The 18,007-nt window shown below is 54.4% G+C and overlaps 6 protein-coding genes across 6 annotated transcripts; 3 read left to right on the top strand and 3 right to left on the bottom strand.

The window, feature by feature from the left end:
- Positions 1–53: 53 nt before the first annotated feature.
- J7T55_003530 (lkaline phosphatase family protein) lies at positions 54–2,401 on the bottom strand (the record flags this gene model as incomplete). Its single annotated transcript, XM_053143562.1, has 6 exons — positions 54–237; positions 311–904; positions 1,057–1,169; positions 1,345–2,196; positions 2,256–2,267; positions 2,327–2,401. The coding sequence occupies 6 exons, from the start codon at positions 2,399–2,401 to the stop codon at positions 54–56; spliced, it is 1,830 nt and encodes a 609-aa protein (XP_052993779.1).
- Positions 2,402–3,056: 655 nt separating this feature from the next.
- J7T55_003529 (emp24 gp25l p24 family gold) lies at positions 3,057–3,807 on the top strand (the record flags this gene model as incomplete). Its single annotated transcript, XM_053143561.1, has 3 exons — positions 3,057–3,209; positions 3,269–3,457; positions 3,517–3,807. 3 exons carry the CDS (start codon positions 3,057–3,059, stop codon positions 3,805–3,807), a joined length of 633 nt encoding a protein of 210 aa, XP_052993778.1.
- A 532-nt stretch (positions 3,808–4,339) lies between these two features.
- Positions 4,340–6,064, top strand: J7T55_003528 (pre-mrna-processing protein 45; the record flags this gene model as incomplete). Its single annotated transcript, XM_053143560.1, has 1 exon — positions 4,340–6,064. The coding sequence occupies one exon, from the start codon at positions 4,340–4,342 to the stop codon at positions 6,062–6,064; it is 1,725 nt and encodes a 574-aa protein (XP_052993777.1).
- Positions 6,065–7,887: 1,823 nt separating this feature from the next.
- On the top strand, positions 7,888–9,760 carry J7T55_003527 (glycoside hydrolase family 16 protein; the record flags this gene model as incomplete). The annotated part of the gene is made up of 3 exons (XM_053143559.1): positions 7,888–8,699; positions 8,836–9,599; positions 9,663–9,760. The coding sequence occupies 3 exons, from the start codon at positions 7,888–7,890 to the stop codon at positions 9,758–9,760; spliced, it is 1,674 nt and encodes a 557-aa protein (XP_052993776.1).
- Positions 9,761–11,064: 1,304 nt separating this feature from the next.
- On the bottom strand, positions 11,065–11,765 carry J7T55_003526 (translocase of inner mitochondrial membrane 22; the record flags this gene model as incomplete). The annotated part of the gene is made up of 3 exons (XM_053143558.1): positions 11,065–11,418; positions 11,485–11,598; positions 11,673–11,765. The coding sequence occupies 3 exons, from the start codon at positions 11,763–11,765 to the stop codon at positions 11,065–11,067; spliced, it is 561 nt and encodes a 186-aa protein (XP_052993775.1).
- A 785-nt stretch (positions 11,766–12,550) lies between these two features.
- J7T55_003525 (uncharacterized protein) lies at positions 12,551–16,759 on the bottom strand (the record flags this gene model as incomplete). The annotated part of the gene is made up of 9 exons (XM_053143557.1): positions 12,551–12,663; positions 12,719–12,848; positions 12,906–13,220; positions 13,274–13,706; positions 13,760–14,567; positions 14,620–15,562; positions 15,619–16,075; positions 16,136–16,283; positions 16,339–16,759. 9 exons carry the CDS (start codon positions 16,757–16,759, stop codon positions 12,551–12,553), a joined length of 3,768 nt encoding a protein of 1,255 aa, XP_052993774.1.
- Between the last annotated feature and the right edge of the window lie 1,248 nt (positions 16,760–18,007).

The raw sequence follows: 18,007 nt of genomic DNA, 5'->3' as shown, positions 1-18,007 counted from the left end.
ACATGAGTTGGTGGAGGATTGCCGCCATGAAACAAAAACCAGAGCCTTCTGTTCTATCGCGAACCGGTAATACGGTCCCAAAGTTTGCTCTGCACCGTCCTATCTGGCGAGAGGATTGTTGTATTCCAGGCCTCGACGCCGTCCACGAAAAGGCGGTAAGAAAGGCTGCTCTTGCCGCTTTCAGGTATCTTCTCGATGGTAATAGCGCCGAACTTGGAATAACCTTTGTTGATGTATCTGGATATTTGGTCAGTGGTGGTTCGTGAAAACAATTCATGAACAGGGAAAAAGGGAGGGTAACGAGACGTACTTGATCTGAACATCCTCGTTATCAACCTGCCGGTAGGTACCGATGGGTGAGTAGAACTGGCTCAGAGGGCTGGCCGAGAATTCGTACACCGTCGCCGCCTCCGTCCATGTTGAGTTCTCGGGCGGCGGGAACTTTGTGGCCGCGAACTCGTGCCTGTCTCCAGACAGGACGACGACACCGATGCCGCGGGCGGCAACGTCCCACATGGCCTCGAGGATCTTCTTCCTCTCGACCAGGAAGCCGCCCCAGGTGTCCTGCACGTTGACGGGCCAGTTCTTGGTGAAGGGCACCGACGAGGCGATGATCTTCCAGTCGACGCCCTTGGGCTCGGGCTTCTGCATGAACGCGATGAGGTCCGCTAGCTGCTCTGCGCCGAGCATCGTCTTGTCCTTGTCCTCGTAGTCGATCTTGTTGGATGATCGATAGGACCGCGTGTCGGCCATGAAGAAGCTCGCCGGACCCTGGGCGAATTCAAACCACGTGGCGCCAGTGCTGACACTCGTCGAGGATGGCCTTCTTACTGAAGGTGGGTTCACTGCTGTGTGGTAGTGGTGCCATGGCTCCACGGCAGCAGTATATACTCCAGTCGTATTCCTGGTCGTGTTGTTAGTATGATTTTCCTTCTAGCATGCTTCGTTCAGAAAATCCAAGGGAGCACCTAGTCGTCTGTAACAATGTAGTCTCGGTTGTTCTTCAGACATCCATAATGCCACGGATCGGGCAAGGCAAATACAGGCAGTACGTACCCATCCCAGTCGTTCTGAATCTCATGGTCGTCCAAGACGTGAATCCAGCTCAAGTTCTGTCCGACGCTTGGCCACTCAGGTGAAGCATAGACTGCTCTGTATTTCTGGCGATACTGGAGAAGATCAAATCAATCAGTTTCGTTTCTGAAGAACGGTACCACAGGTTTCGAAAGAAGATAAAAAATCAACGCTGGCCCGGGGACGCCAGACGCCCGAGAACAGGAAAACCCCCATTCAATAAAAGTAAGAGGTCGTGAAATTTGACATTGAAATAAAGGTGTCACTCACATTGTCAGCACTTTGGCCCCACAGGCGGGGAACGTCTGCGTAGATGAAGTCGCCCAGGAACAACATGAACTGAGCTCCCAGATCCGGCAACAGATTGCTGAGATGGCGTATTCCGGGGATCGAAAGAGGGTGGTCCAGGGGATTGTAAGGCAGACGGTTGACAATGCAAGAGGTTGACAGGAAGGTAAATTTGCCGTCAAACTTGTCCGGGTATCTGCCGGCCTCGGGGGGTGATGTGAACTCGCCCGAGAAGCCGTTCGAGGTTCTCCATTCGTATGTAAGCTGTGGATGGTGCGTCACAGTAATGTCAACCACGGCGGTGTAATCTGTGTCATTGGACGTCTCGAGGACACCACCGGCTGTAATGAAATCTTCCGTCTTGAAGGGAAGTTGATTATCCTTGACACGGATCTCAAAGGTGACAGGCATCTTTGACTGGTCAGGCTCTCGGACGAGGAACTTGGCCTGCTTCTCAGATATGAATCCCGGCCTGACGAAGGCCAGGTCGTCGGTTGGGGTCAAGTGCTCTGAGTACAACCGGTCGGCCACCATGGTCACACAGGAGAGATTGATCAGGAAGGTGATCAGAGTGAGGACGAGGCGGCTTGGGTTCGGGACGCCTGCCAGAATTGTGCGCCAGGGACTGATGTCCCCAGACTCTTCTATGATCAACTGTGTATCAGTGACATCAATGTCCTCGACGACCTCGCCGTTAGCCTCCTTGTGCACCAGAGTTCGAGCAGTCTGTGTCGTGACCACCTCTTCCTGGCCATTCTGCAGTGCGTGGAAGAAGCTTGAAATAGAGGCGGGAATGTAAATGGCGAAGGCCGTGAAGGCGATCGGTGCGAGCGGCTAGCATACTCATCAGAACCACACATGAGTTTAGTTTGTGCTGCGATGTCTAAACTTACAGGAAGCAGGCCCTACTCGACTTGTTAGCCGTCTCAACTTCACAGGACTACAGCAGGCTGGTATGACTTACCCATCGTAGGAAGAAATAGGAGACGGCTCTTATTACAATGGTCGAGGAGCTTGTGAGGGCATTCTGAACAGCCATGGTTTCGTACAGCGAGACTCGCTGTCTGTTGCTCAGATTAACGTGTCAGAGGTGTTGACTGTCACTACCCAGCTACCTATTCAGGATATGCAAGAGGGCTGAGTCGAGACTGAGTTGAGGGCGAGGCAGCTCAGTCAATAAAAGAAGATCAGAACATCGAAGGGAAGATTGAATACAAAACAGATATCACTTGGCTGTTGAAACAAAAACGAGCAGGGGGTGTGGTATGGGACTCTCCACGAAGACTGATGTCATTTACCGCTTGCTTTCATCCGTCTGATGCCAATACTAATAGCACGCACTCTACAGGCACAACGGTCTACTGTGTACGTACTGTTTTTGTGGCGCTCCTGGCTGCTTATTTCCGCCGGCGTGCAAAGGTGCCAGTGTAGTCTACTTAGTTTAGGTAGTGTGCTGCGAAGTAGACTACGTACCTAGCACGCCTAGGTACTCAGACAGGTCTCCACCTGGCCCCTGCATGGCTCTGTTCCACTTTAGGCATAGCGCTAGAGCAGCTGGAAACAGGTGCACCGTGGCATGTCGCGACGAAGCTGCTTGCTTGCTTGCTGGCCCCCCAGAGCCTTGTCTACTGTACCGTCTACCGTCTTCTTTATGACCCGTGCCTAAATCTATCACAGCAAGCCGCTGCCCGACGATGAAGCTGACAACTCTCGCATGCGGGCTGGTAGCCCTGCTCGCTAGCCATGTTTCTGCGACAGCATTGACCTACAAGCTTGTCGCAAACGAGAAGGCCTGCTTCTATGCCAACAACCAGGACAAGGGCCAAAAGATCGCATTTTACTTTGCCGTACGCCCCGTCCCCGAGTGCCAGCTCAACAGCAAGACGCAATACTGACAAGTAGCTAGGTCCAATCCGGAGGCTCGTTCGATGTCGATTTCGAAGTTACAGGCCCAACGGGCAAGGTTGTCATAGACGGGCAGAAGGAGCGCCAGGGAGACTTCGTTTTCACGGGCAACGACATCGGGGACTACTCGTTCTGCTTCAACAACGAGATGAGCACTGTCACGGACAAGTTTGTCGACTTCGAGATTGCGGTCAGTACCACCGACGCACCAACGCTGCCACAAAGCCTTTCTAACCTTTTCGTCTGCAGGTCGAGAACGAGGCCCGGGTCAACCTCCCCTCCAAGCAGGGCAGCTCACCAGAACAGACAACCTCCCTCGAGGAGTCGGTCTTCAAGATCTCCGGCCAGCTGTCTACCATATCTCGCAACCAGAAGTACTTCCGCACGCGCGAGAACCGCAACTTCAGCACCGTTCGCAGCACCGAGAAGAGGATCGTCAACTTCAGCTTGATCCAGTGTGGCCTGGTTGTCTGCATGGGTGCGCTGCAGGTCTTTGTCGTGCGGTTCTTCTTCCAGGGCGCAAGAAAAGGCTACGTATGATCGCTCAGTGCGGTCACGCTCTTTTTACTTCTTTGGGCTCGTGCACGGCGTAGGATGGAAACTGGAATGGGAGCTTATCCAATGTACTTCTCCTCGAGGAAGGAGGGGCTCGATTGATTTATGAAGCATGAAAAGTGAACTGGGCTTCAGCGTGTTCTTCCACAAGGCGGGCTAAACGGGGGATAAGACAGCCAGATGCGGTCACTTGCCGCAGCTTGATAACCACTTTCAATATGAACATATATCGATATGCAGTACCACCGCTTTGAACACTCTGATTTTGTCGTACGATCAGACTTAATATCAAAGCCATTTTCATTTTGCTTGAGCCGGACGAGCAACACGCCTGCGTATTCGGTTAGGTACGTAGGCATTCTTGTACGGTTTAGAGTAAGCAGGACTGGTCCATGCATAGTGGCCCGTGCGCTAGCAAATGTCGGGACCTTGATTTCTATCGGCCTTGCGCAGCGTTGACAACAGTCGTCCATCAACCTTCCTCAAGCCATCCTCGCCATAACTCCAAGCGCCCACAATGGCTTCCCTCGCAGCCGCACTCTCCCAGTCCCTCCCTAAACCGAACTACACTGGTGAGGACGAGGAACTTCCATCCCGCGCCAACCAGCGTGGTCCCAGAATCGTTGGCCCAGGCCACTTCAACGAATCCCAGATCGTCCTAAAGCGAGCTGGCGGGCCACCGCCCTACGGACAACGCTCTACATGGCGACCACGCAATCCTGAGGATTTCGGCGATGGTGGCGCGTTTCCTGAGATCCACGTCGCACAGTACCCGCTAGATCTCGGCCGCAAGGGCGGCTCGGCAAACAAGTCCAACGCGCTTGCTCTCACTGTTGATGGCGATGGAAAGGTCAAATACGATGCTATCGCGAAGCAGGGTCATGCGGAAAACAGGATAGTACAGACAAGCTTCAAGGACCTGATACCGCTGCGGCAGCGTGCAGATGCCGGTGAGATCAACCTCGAGCGGCCGAGCGAGGAGGAGGTCGCTGCTACGGCGGAGAGGACGAAGGCAGCGCTGGAGAAGCTGGTCAGCGGTGCTGTGGCGTCGCAGAAGCCCAAAAATGTCAACGTGGGAGGCAGCCGCGACCCCACGTTTGTGAGGTATACGCCGGCGAACCAGATGGGCGACAACTCGAAGAAGCAGGATCGGATCATGAAGATCGTCGAGAGGCAGCGTGATCCCATGGAGCCGCCCAAGTTCAAGGTCAAGAAGATTCCCCGCGGCCCGCCATCACCGCCACCTCCAGTACTGAGGTCGCCACCAAGAAAGTTGACCGCTCAAGACCAGGAGGACTGGAGGATCCCGCCGCCGGTGTCGAACTGGAAGAACCCGAAGGGATTCACGGTTCCCTTGGACAAACGTCTTGCTGCTGACGGACGAGGTCTACAAGACGTGCAGATCAACGACAAGTTTGCGCAATTCTCAGAGGCACTCTTCATGGCAGATAGGCATGCCCGTGAGGAAGTCAAACAGCGAGCCTTGATGCAGCAGCGTCTGGCAGAAAAAGAGAAGCAGCAAAAGGAGGAACATCTACGGTCACTCGCCCAGCAGGCACGAGAGGAGAAGGCGGGGCACAGTCGGCGTAGGTCAAGATCAGGCAGTTACGACAGCCGCTCAGATTCCGGGTCGTCCTACGACAGCGATGAGTCGGCGGTCCGTGAACGTGAAGAAGCACGGAAGGAAAGGCGGCGGGAGGAGGAGCGCAAGCTACGTCAGTCTCGCATGGGTGCAGAGAGGCGTATCCAGGTCATGGCTCGGGAGCAGAACCGTGATATCTCTGAGAAGATTGCACTGGGCCTTGCGAAACCTACTCAAAGCAAGGAGGGCATGTACGACTCGCGGCTTTTCAACCAGTCAAGTGGTTTTGACAGCGGTTTCAACGAGGACAACCCCTACGACAAGCCTTTGTTTGCAGCGCAGGATGCGATCAGCAGTATCTACCGACCGCGTGCGAACATGGATGAGGATGATGAGATGGCCGGGGACAAGGAGATGGACAAGATTCAGAAGTCGAGCCGGTTCGGCGAGGTACTTGGCAAGGGCAAGTTCAAGGGGGCAGAGGACGCAGAGGAGCGCGAAGGACCAGTACAATTCGAGAAGGAGACGGTGGACCCGTTCAACGTGGACAAGTTCTTATCCGAGGTGGAACAATCCTCGGGCAAACGGGGCTATGGCTTGCAGGAGACCGATGACCGGAAATCGAAGCGGCCAAGGGTGGAGGATGACGACGATGATTAGGCTGGAACAGCATTAGAGCCCTACGGAGCTCCGGTAACGTCGAGCGCATGAATATCGAAGAAACATATCGACACCTCCTGGTGTTTTACCGTCCGGGGTGTGTTAGTATGCATGGGCTGTGTTGGCGATCACCTCTGACCGCCCTGGCCCAAATCCTGATTTCCATCCGCGACACCACACCCCACACGACTCGCGCGCGCAAGCGAATGATCTTGACGCCTCACCAGTATTTAGTTCATCACCTGCAGTAGTCGCAGTCTGACTTTGGTCCGAGAGGAAGATTCTCTCAAGGAATAGCGATCACATCAAATATATAACCTTCGGATCCGACGCCAGATTAAAGCTCTCTTCTGAGGTCTTACCGTTGAGCTTCTCTGATCTCCGAAACGAGAGCATCACGAAGGTTCAGCAAGCTTTCTCAGGCGAACACATACAAAATCCCCGAGTTGCAGTATTGACGCGGCCCCTGCCGCTGTCACATATAGCGCCGAGACGCCTGAAAAGCACGGATCTCGGAGTCGTCCCTGATTCGCGCTTGATGAGCACGGAACTTGGGCTATATGAGATGAGAAATCGATGTCTTGGTTCTGGGTCTTTCACTACTGAAACTCCCTCGATTCAGGCATAGGCGGCATAGCAGACAGTTGCCAGTTGCCAAGACCAGTCAACGTCTGAAATTCGACCCCTTCTCCATCCTTCCCTCAGGACGATTGGGCGCTGGCATCTGAAATTTCCCTGTTCCATTGATGCCACATGTCCTCTGATCTGTTCTTTTGCATCATGGAGACGACGACGTATTGCTGAATTATTACTTGCTGTGACAGAATTTCGGATTCACCGGCAAATTTCTCGACAGCCTCTTGCACTCTGTCATTCGTGAGCACCCACAATTCTTCAACGGCGCTGATCACGATCAAATCACGTCAGACAGCCCCAGCGTGTCCCGCGAAACGCATGAACGAGCTTGAACCTGAAGCAGTCTGGGGTTGCCCCAGATGCTCACGAACCTGATCTGCCCCAGAGTATTGAGCTTGATTCCTGTGCCTGGGCCGTACACTTCGCTTCGTCCCGAAACACTGCCTTCTCCCGACCCATGTACCGCGTGCCATTGAAGCTACCATCTGAACTAGGACATAATCTGATCTTTTGCATGCCCCAGCCTACGCGTCCGGTAGCCTTTGGCAGCGAAGATCGCATGGACAACACGGTCCCACATGCGACACCACAGTCTCGCTTATCTGAAGTCTGAGGCTCGCTCTTCCAGACAGTCAAGCTTTTCTTGCATGCAGCAAGGCAGAACAGGACAGCAGGTCTGTGCAAGGCGTGCAGAACCGGGGTGCACATGAACGACAGCCCCGTGGGGGTATCATCTGCATTTCGAGACGGACGTGGCATGGCATGGCAGTGCAGTGCAAGGCATGGCATCAAACATCCGAAGACCTGCTCGACCCGCTCGTCGATCAGAAAGATATCTATCTCGAGACCGTCCCTCCCTCACCTCCTGCTTCTTGCATATGGAAGGGCCTGTAAGTTCTTCTTTCTCTCCAGTTATCTCATATCATGATCTTCATATACATTCCATCTCCTCAAACGTCCCCACCGAGAGGTCATTTATCTCGAACACTACTTGTCAAGTAGTCCTGATTCTTCCTCGCCACATTGAGTCACAGTAGCGCCTCGCTTGGACTGGCATGCAGATCTGGCTGCCAGATCTGGCATCTTACACTCCTGTCTGTCCAAGACTCGTATCCCCAGCCTGCATAGAGCCTGCAACCACTACAAGGGCTCCACGGGCTCGGCCCCACGGCGGCTAAATAGAAAACATGCCACGACCCCCATCCTCCTTCTACAGCCAAGATGAGGTGAAAACCAACAATCTGGGTTACAAACCATTCGAATATTGGAAAGGACCCAAGCCAGTAGCTTGGCCATCAATCCGCCAGCCCAACAATCACGCCCGAAAGCACTCAAGCTCGCGGACCACGGGCCGGATCGGCAGCGTTAAACCGCAGCCCGGCGGCGCAGTCAACTCGCTAAGGGAGTTCGAGCCAATCCAGCCGTCGAAGCTCTACTCGGCGCAGCAATTCGTGGCAACCCTGCAGGCCGCGAAGCTCGCCGATACGAAACACGACAGCCACACCCACGTGGAGTACGTGGGCAGCAGGGGTGACATCGGGCAATTCCGTTCTTCGGGCGATATCAAGTCAGGCAGCCCATGGGGTGCTGACGACGACAAAGGAAAGCTCAAATTGGCTGTAATTCAGGAATCAACAAAAGGCTGGTCTGACACGCATCACGGTGACTACAAGACCGCTGGTGTGAAAATCTCCCAGAAGGAACTCACCCGGAGTTATTCCACACGGTCCAGTCCTCCCGATTACGCAGACCTCCCGCCGTTGAATATGAAGAAAGGCGCGGGGAACCTCCCGCAGAGGTACTATGGCGATGAGCGCGGCGACAAGTGGTGGGATTTCAAGACCTGGCGCAGGAGGACATGGGCCATTATCGTCTCGATCGTGGTGGTCATCATTGTCGTCGTGGTCATCGTCGTGACCATGCTGCAGAAGAACAATGCCTATCCCAACTATAAGAGGCTGTCCTATTCGCTCTCAGATGAGTACTCAGGTTCAGATTTGTCAGTACCGTTTTCATCTAGGGACGCGCACCACTTGGGCTCCATGTCAGCAAGAGCCGGTGTCCTCGTAGCTCGACAATTCGCAGCGGTGGACAACAACGGTTGACTGACAGTAATGGTTTCACTCCGCCAACAGCTTTGACAACTTCGACTACTACACGGGCTACGACCCGACCAACGGCTTCGTGCACTACGTGCCGCGCGAGCAAGCCGAGTCGCTCAACCTCACCTACGCCAGCACGTCCTCGGCCGTGCTGCGGGTGGACACGTCCGTGGGGCCGACGTCGTCGCCGGACGCCTCCACGGGGCGGTTCAGCGTGCGGGCGACATCCAAGCGGCAGTACAACACGGGCAACGGCGGGCTCTACCTGTTCGACATCAAGCACACGCCCTACGGCTGCGGCACGTGGCCGGCGCTGTGGCTGACGGACCCCAACAACTGGCCCGACAACGGCGAGATCGACGTGATGGAGGCGACGAACCTGGCCGACGACGGCAACGCCATGACGCTGCACACGTCGTCGGGCTGCAGCATGAACCACAAGCGCAAGATGACGGGCACGTCGACGCACGCCAACTGCGACTCCAGCGGCACGAGCAACACCGGCTGCGGCGTGGACGGCTCCGATTCGACGTACGGCGAGGAGTTCAATGCCAACGGTGGCGGCATCATGGCCCTCGAGTGGAGGAGCGCAGGCATCCGCATGTGGCAGTTTGCGAGGAGCAGTATTCCATCCGATATCACGAGCGGCTCCCCCGACCCCAGCACATGGGGCACCGCGCTCGCGGATTTCCCGGACACGGGGTGTAATATTGGCAACCACTTCAAGAACCAGTCCATCATCATGAACATTGATCTCTGTGGTGATCTTGCCGGCGACCTGTATTCTGGTACCAGCTGTGAGTCCCCTCCCCTGGTTGTCCCACTCCAACGCGCAGGTTCTAACTGATTTTTTTTTAAAGGCCCGTCAAACTGCACTGATTACGTGGCCAACTACCCGGAGGAGTTCACTAATGCATACTGGGAGGTGGGGACTTTCCAGGTTTATACAGCGTCCTGAGGGGTGGTTGTTTCAACTCTTCGGACGGGATGCTGGCCCTGTTCTGTTTTACCTTCTCTTCCTAGCTTGGTGTTTTGTGGCGGGAAAAGTGTGTCGCTTTTTTTAGATTCTTCATAAAGTGTGACGCGTCTCACAACCTAGTGAAGTGATACACATACAGGGGAAGGAAGGGTAATTGGGTATTTACAGATTTTGCTAGAAAACGCAAGAGATGACGAGGCCCGCTAGACAGCGTGAGCCGCAAAGAAATCAAACAGATTTCAATTCGTACTTCACATCACGAGGAAAGAAAACCGCTGAAGAGTGTGTTGCTGCAATGTTGTGATGAAGAGGCACACTCGTCGACGGGTGTTTCGGGTCTTGCTCTCTTTCGTCAATCCCTTCTCACACCCCTTCCCCTCTTCTTTGCTGAGCTGCCTTCTTCATAAGTTGTTGGCATCTAGGGCGGTGGCCGGTTAGCTCCAAGAGATGCCTTGAAGTACCTGGGCAGTCAACATGTAACTCACCCACGGCCAAAAATATGTTGAACCAAGACCAATCACTGTTGAAAAGCACAGACACAAGTCATGTGTACTGTTTGTACCTGTCGCATTGAATATTGACGAGTGTGATGGGCCCCCCCCCTCCCCCCCAAAAAAAAGGCAAAAGAGTTCGGCGACCAGCGCCTACGTCTCTCTTCGCGTACTGTTAACTGTCATTTCCGCGGTATACTACCAGGGAGGCTCGAACCCGCGAGCTCTGAATTTATCCCGCGGCTAGTAGTATCTCCTGCACGAAGAACCATCGCCATGGAACTAACCAATTGACCTGAATGGCACCGGCAGGAGGGCCGGTATTGCTCTGGGTGGCTTCGGGGGGTTTATAAGACGGGCGCAGGCTGCAGGTGAGCAAACAAGCAAACGGAAATAGATGGGATGAATTCATTCATTCGAGTTTTCCCAAAGGCCCCCCCCCCCCCCAATCCGAGTAAGTGGTGATGATGTGTGTCCCCTCTCTATGGCCCAAGTATCTATCGACTGTTATCAAACCGCCAATCCTGAACGCCACCAGACCCTGCCCGTACGCCTAAATCATTCATACCTTGCTATGCGTACATGTTCATATAGAAGCACTGAGAGCATCAAACGCCTCTATCACCTAGCCACTCCCACGGCTTCGTGTCTGCTGCTTTTAAAAGGCGCACGCCCATCAGTGACGTGCGGGCCACCCAGCCGTCTCCCCTCGCAGGAGTCTCGCCGTCAGAGACGTCAAACACTGCATGTTCAGCGCCAACAGGGCGCTTCCCACCGTCATTCAAGCGCGCACTACTCCTCCTTAGGCTGCCTCATCCACGCCTCGATGGCAGCAGAGAAGGCAGCGAAGCCGACGCAGCCGACGGCGGCGGCCTGGGGCCCAGCGTTGCGCGCGAGGATGGCGCCCGTGACGCATCCCGACGCGACGCCGTTGGTCATATCGTTCTTTGCGCGGAAGCCCTCGATGCCGCACTCGATGCCCGTGAACAGCGCGCCGACCTTGCCGAAGTTCTTGGCCGAGCTCCACGACCGCGCCCCCATGTCCTTGAAGCCTGTCTTGAGCTGCTGCTGCCATGGCAGGGACGAGATGGGCGTCTGCTGCGAGCCGGCCGTCGCCGCCGTGTGGTAGGGGGTGTCGTAGGCCATCTGGATTGCACCCGGTTTGTTAGCTGGCTGGGTTTCTTTCTCGTGGGATGAGTGTCCGGGACGTACTGAGGCCATGAACATGCCGAACACGCCGCCAAGACCGAAGCCGGCGACGCCTGACATGGCTGTCTTTGTGAGGCAGTTGTGCTGCATTTCGCTCATGAACTTCATCGTTTTTGCCTGTTCTCTCCCCACGTCAGCATATCGCGCGACCCAGGGCTGGCTTCTCTGTCCGGTGACAGGGCTTAACGGACCATTTGCACGGCGTTGGGGTCGTTGGGATCCACGTTTCCGCCGGCGCCACCGCCCATGCCCGGTAGGCCACCTCCCATGCCGGGAAAGCTCATGATGTCGATGTCGATGTTGTCGCGCGATCGGCTTCTCAGGCTGGTGGGGTTCGGGATGCGATGTCAGAGGATGCGATTCGGCTCAGCTTGCGCTGGAGGTAGCTGTAGAATTAAATTTACACGAAATAGAAATGCGGCAGGAAGTAATGAGCGACGCTGGTGAAAGCTGTTGTCGTCGACAGTCTAGGATGGTGCGATGGGATGGGTGGAGGAGGGAACTAATGCTTTGAGCTCGGCGCGATAAAGAATTTTGGTCGCCTTATCGCCGCGGTTACATTTGCCGTCTCGGAGCCGCCGAGCCAAGGTGATCGCCCCCGTGCATCCGCCTCCCACTTCCCCGGGCGGGTTGACAGGACTCAGTTCACAGATGGGAGTGTCAATGTGCAATGTTTGGGATAAATTCCGCCATTCAATGTCTTGTGATTCGCGTACAGGCTTGGTCTAAAGATACCGTTTATGCAACGACTCGACCAGTCTTTGCCTTTGACAAGCTGGGCTAGTAAAGCAAAATAGTCTCTTGTCTGTCCCCTTCCTCCGCTCCAACTCCCGCCCGCCTATCCATGTTACCCAACTCCCCCTCCACGTATTGAATGCCCCTCTCCCGCGTCCTGCGCCGAATGCCTGCTGAGTATATGATAATGTGTTGAGCCAGGAATATGGCCCACTTTCCCCTGCCTAGGACATATTCGGTGTCGCGTTCCACTACACAAAAAATCGCCATGAGTGATGAGGGTGACACTATTGTAGCGCGACCCCTGCACTCGCTCACTCCCTGTCATCTGTATCTACTTCAGGAACAGGTCTCCTGTCCCATTGCGCATAGACCGTGTTCGATCCACGTGGTCCAGACCGAGGAAGTCGTCGTCATCTCCTGACAGGATCTCTGTGATGATCTCGTCTATAGTCTCATGTTAGCTATCCGTATCACGCATCGGGGTGTCCTGCATACTTACCATCCTGGAGATAGTGAACCTTGGAATATGCGGATCGTCTTACAACCGCAAACTTGATCTTTTCGAAGCTCTTGCCCTTGAGGCCAGTCCGCCTCTCGAGCCGCTTCTTGGTGTCTGCGAATGTCTCACCCTGCAATACACGTCAGCTTTTTATTCATAATTCGGCGCGCTGGTTGTCTCAACTTACCTCCTTGAGCAGGAATCTGAATGGCATTCCATGCACACGACTCGGCTCGTTTTGGAAGTGGAAGCAGTTGATGAACTCCTTGTCCGTGGCCTCTGCTTCTTCCGGCGACATGCGCTCAGCCACGAGCAGTGTGTACTCATTGATGCTGATGACTGGGTACTCGCGCGACATTTCCCTGAAGAACTTGTGATTGTTTACCTCGAAGACTCGGATCTTGCCGGCTTCGGCCTCTTCAGGAATCTGTGCCTTCTTGATGACTCCGTTGATGAGGTCTTCCACAATTCCGTTCTTGGGCACGAGAATGTCGAAATGGTCCTGCGGCTCCTTGTTAGCTGAGGCTCCCTGTGTGGGCGCCAAAAGCGACCTACCTCTTTGGTGATGCCTTCGCTGAGCCAGGTGATTTTAACATTCTTCTTCGTATCGAGCTCTGCCAGGCTCATGTCAAGCACTTCGAAATACAAGGCATCGCTCCTTTGGGCCTGGTTCATCTGAGAGTAGCCTGACGGGTTCAGGATGCTCTGCAGGGTCTGGTTCGTGGACAGCCGTTTCACAGCAGTCCGAACGTTCCCACTGTTGGTGTTCACAGTGTAAAATCGGAGATGTGTTGGGTCCACGCTCAATGCGCTTCCAACCTTTTCAGCCAGTTGGTCATAGCTAATCTTCCCGCTGAGGACGAGCTCGAATGGGGGAAATTGGTTAGGATCACACCGGGTTGGGTGAGCATGGAACTTGACCGTCCTCTTAAACATGAGAAAGTCGTAATAATCCCGAGCGTCCTCGCACCGATCCGATTTCCTCACCCTGTACAAGTTAATATCGAGAGGCTGAGTATAGAGACAGGCGCGATTACTTACGTCTCATCGGGTGTCTTGTCCCCGAGGCCAAGCCTCTTCTCAAGTCCTGACTTCTTCTCTGTCACCTTCTGGAAGCAAATAATATCCCCGTCCTGGAGCTCAGCAGCCTTTAGCGTCTGTTTTGCCCGGAGGGACTCGATCATGTTTGGCTTGATCTCTTCCCAAAGCATAACCTTGTCATCGGCTGGGAGTTTCTCGCCCCATCCCATCTTTTTGCAGATCAGCGGCACAATCTCCTCAACTTTCTTCTCCTTGTTGACGTAAACATGCCCAACACCACGGAGGGTCTGTGCTTCAGCGTCGAAATGCTTCAGGAACAGTAGTATCAGGTCATTCTTCACTACCATACCATTGCTTTGGCTTTGGTATGTGGGCCAGACAGCATCGCCTTCGGCATTGACCTCTTCAGCGACTTCGACCCAGACACGGAGAACATTGCTGTTGTGGGTCGTCGACTTGTTGTAGCTCTCTTCAACTGTGACTCTCGTGTCCATCATGGGCGTATCCGGGCGCGTTGTCTTGTTCTGACGATTGACCATCATCCAGAGGCGCAATTTCCTCGGATCCTCATTCACATCCTCGGCGATGCGGTTGACGAGGTCTTGGACAGTAGACGAGCGCAGCGTTCTGTAGAATCTAGGCGCTGCAGGATCCAGATCAGGGTTTGCGTCGAAGGACGCAAGATCCGTGCTGCCGTGTTCCTGGAATGTCGAAGGGAGAATAGCCTTGACGCCCATGTAGAGATGTTGCTCCTCTCTTTCTCTCCTCCGAGTTTCCCTTATGGCAGCTTCCTCTTCGAATCGGTTGCCTACTGCAAGTTAATATCTATGCCTCGTTCTGAATTCGGAATTGAAACTCACGTAGATGTTCGGGAATGTCTCCTTCAGTGACTGGGCAAAGGATCTTGTCTACTCGTGATTGGCGGATGTATACCAACATGTAGGCACTGTTAGGCCGCATAATGGGTGCCTTCCTCTGCAAAGGACTCCGGAGATTGTTCGTGGCCTGCCGGTATTCGCCACCAAAATTCTCTTCTAAGACTTCTCGCATCGTCGCCTTGGTCACCTTGTCATCGTCGTACTTGTAGAACCAACCGTCCTTTTCTGGCTTCAGAAAGGCGTAGTAATGACCTGCGTTCAGGTCACCACTGTGCACAAGGACACCATGCAGTTGGTATGTCCAGGGTTCGGCCGTGTCGGCATCTTCCGAGAGATATGGAGCCGCATCGAATACTTCAGGGAACTCGTAGCGATCGTTGATTTTCGTCATGGTGTCCCTCATGTAGTCGTACTCAAAACGTTTCAGTTGTAGGTGAAGGACGTCGGGAAAGCCCACAAAAATAACGCCCTTGTTGGCGTCTTGCAGCTTGTACTGCTCACCTGCCATATACTGGTTTTCGCCTTCCATCTTCTCAACCTGGATGTAGTCCTGAAGGCTTTCCTGCAGGTTCTTATTTCCGGAAACGTTTAGTTGAACGTCCCAGAAATCTTCTATGCGGCTGGATTCGTAGTCGACATTGATGCAAGAAATGTATGTCTTGATTTTGCCACTGAACATTTGTGGCAACATGTTTTCGGCCTTTGTACCCTTCATCCTCTCCTCCATGCGCTCCATCAGTTTGCGTGAGAGTTCTTGAACATCCTGTTGCTCGAAGATGTGTCTTGTCTCCCAGCCAAAAGACTTGGTCAGTTCATTCGTGCCGACGGCTGCGTTGGAGGTTTGAAGCTGGTAGAAGAGACGCTGTAGGGTGTATGCGCTGTTGGTCATGCTCTCATCATGTTCTGTCGGTATTTCATATACGGCCTCCCTCAGAATGTCAGCACTCGCAAGTTACAGAGAGGGGGGGGGGTGGTCATCACCTTGCGGAACGCGTTTGTAAAGTAAAGAGATTGCAGGAGAGAGTTCAGATAGCATGTGGCGCCCTGGTTCTTGAGCCCGACAAATCCTGTCTCCTTCTTGGAATCATAGTTATTGAAGTTATGCCATAGCACTCCGGTTTCGTCCTCGACAATTCTGACGTACACGGTGATGTTGGCGGCATCGTTCTCAATCATGGGTCGATTCGCATTGTCCCAGATGCCGTACATCCTACGAGACTCGAGGAATTTTGTGAAACCCCAATCGCTCTCCTCTTTGGTGAACCGGTGGTGGGCGCTGTGATGAGCAAAGATCGTGGGCTCCTCCGGATTCCACAGGACCAGTGCAAACTGCACACAACAACTCCAGTCCTCAGGGACCTCATTCGGTTCGAAGCCATGTTCCAGGTATATAGAGCACTGGTCGACGTTGTTGCCGAATGGAAAGAGCAATATCCGCCTGCACACCGATATTAGTCTGCGAAGGCACAATTTCCTAGTGACTCAATGATGCTCGTACCATGGGAATCCACCAGCCTGGAAGATTGGGCCACGTTCCTTCTTGTTGAGCGACCGCCAGTTTGTAATTTCCCAGGTGGTGACAACATCTTCGAGCACGCGAGGCTCTTCTACCAATGGCATAAGGACAAGCTCTTTTATGGCCTCATCTGCAGGGCGTCAGCATCCCTCCCGCGCAACACCCTGTTGTCCCGTTACACGTACAGTCATCCGCCCTAGTCAGGTCTTGAAGTTGCTCTGCCTCTGTTTCTAAATTGTCTGGGTTGATGATTGTGAGGTTGTCCTTCTCGACACCGTTGGCTGCCGGGTCGACGATATGCTCCTCTGTATCGACGAGCATGTCGTTTGGAGAGTGCATGTCGGGGTTGAAAGCCTCATGAGAAATGTCCAGGTCAGCACGGGTGCCATCAAGAAGCTTCCAAAGCAGTTCGGGATCAACGGGAGTTGTGGGACGCGAAGGGGACTGAACGGCGTCTGGGAAAGGCGGCGACGCTGAGACAGACGGAGAGCCCACGCATGGAGTCGAGGATGTCGACCTCGGAGTGCGGAGGGACAGCGAGCTCCCCTCCGGAGGACTGCTCCGCGTGCGCCGCCACACCTTCCATGGCCTCGTGGAGAGTGGCATTGGCAGGGGACTCGGTGGGTAGACTCGGCTGGGATAAGATGCCAAGATAGGTTGCAGTAGTCGAGCTTGAAAATGTCACGGAGATATGGCGGAGAGGTGAATGGAGAGGTGAATGTTGGTGAAGTTGTGGACTCACCATCTCTGGGATTCGCGAGCAGAGCTCGACTTGGAAGGGTCGGTTCGAACTGGTAGGTTCAGGGAAGGAGGCAAGGAGAGCAGAGTCCCGTGGGAAAGCTCTCTTGACAGCCCGAAGCAGCTGCAACCGACAGAGGGAGCGAGGGTCGATGTGTCGTTGATGATTCGGAGAAGCTGGTGGTGTTTTAGGAGAGGACGAAGGACCGCGGGCGGATTCGCTGCGACCGGGGGAGAAGGCGCGTGTGGCCAGTCGACGTCAGGACCGCCTAAGAAGGGTGATGCGATACCTGGTCTAGCTTAGATAGGCCCGGGTGCTGGGGTTGGCGAGGAGAGAGCAGGTGAGACACTGTAAGCCAGGATATTGGTGCAGCACAAAAAAATGGAGAGAGCAAGCATGAGGATGGGATGGCAAAGCAAGTCGCAGCCGGGGCAGGGCAGGGCAGGCAACAAGAGCAAGGCAAGGCAAGGCAAGGCGAGGCGACGCAGGGCAAGGCAGGGCAAGGCAAGGAGGATGATGTCTTTTAGTCAGTCAGTAGACTATGTCTGTCTGTCTGTCCATCTGTCAGTCCGCCTGTTAGTCTCGCCTAGATAGACAATGCGTTGTAGTGGCGGCGGTGGTGGGCAAAGCATCTGCATGGGCAAAGCCTGGCAAAGCCAAGGTACGTAAGAAATGCGGGTTGTGGATGCGGAGTGCTTAGACTAGCTTGCTGCAGAAGAGCATCCTGAAGGTGTCCCACAAGGCCGGGTGAAGACTGAGGAATGAGGCGAAGCCCCTTGGTACTCCAATTCCTACTCCTACTACTACTACCACCGGCCCTCACACTTGCCAGGCGGTCTAGATAGCTACTACCGTACTCTGGTGAGCAGACTAGGTGACTAGGTAAGCTCGCCCCCCCTGGCCCGCCGCTGTGCCCTCGATATGACGTCCGTCCGTTGCTGGCGGGCGACAAGCGACAGTGAGAGAGAGAGAGAGTGTGTGTGTGAGCAAGTGAGTGCCACAGTTGACCTTTGTCAGCTACATGCATCTGGCTGCCAATGACTGCACCGGCCCACACGTTTGCTCAGGCTCTTGTTCGTTGCTGAAGATTCTCATGCTCGGCTACACGAAGGACC

This window comes from Diaporthe amygdali (genome assembly GCF_026229845.1).
Source record: "Diaporthe amygdali strain CAA958 chromosome Unknown NODE_14_length_1008325_cov_65_372321, whole genome shotgun sequence".
Lineage (NCBI taxonomy): Eukaryota > Fungi > Ascomycota > Sordariomycetes > Diaporthales > Diaporthaceae > Diaporthe > Diaporthe amygdali.
This window is presented reverse-complemented; position numbering and strand designations above follow the sequence as displayed.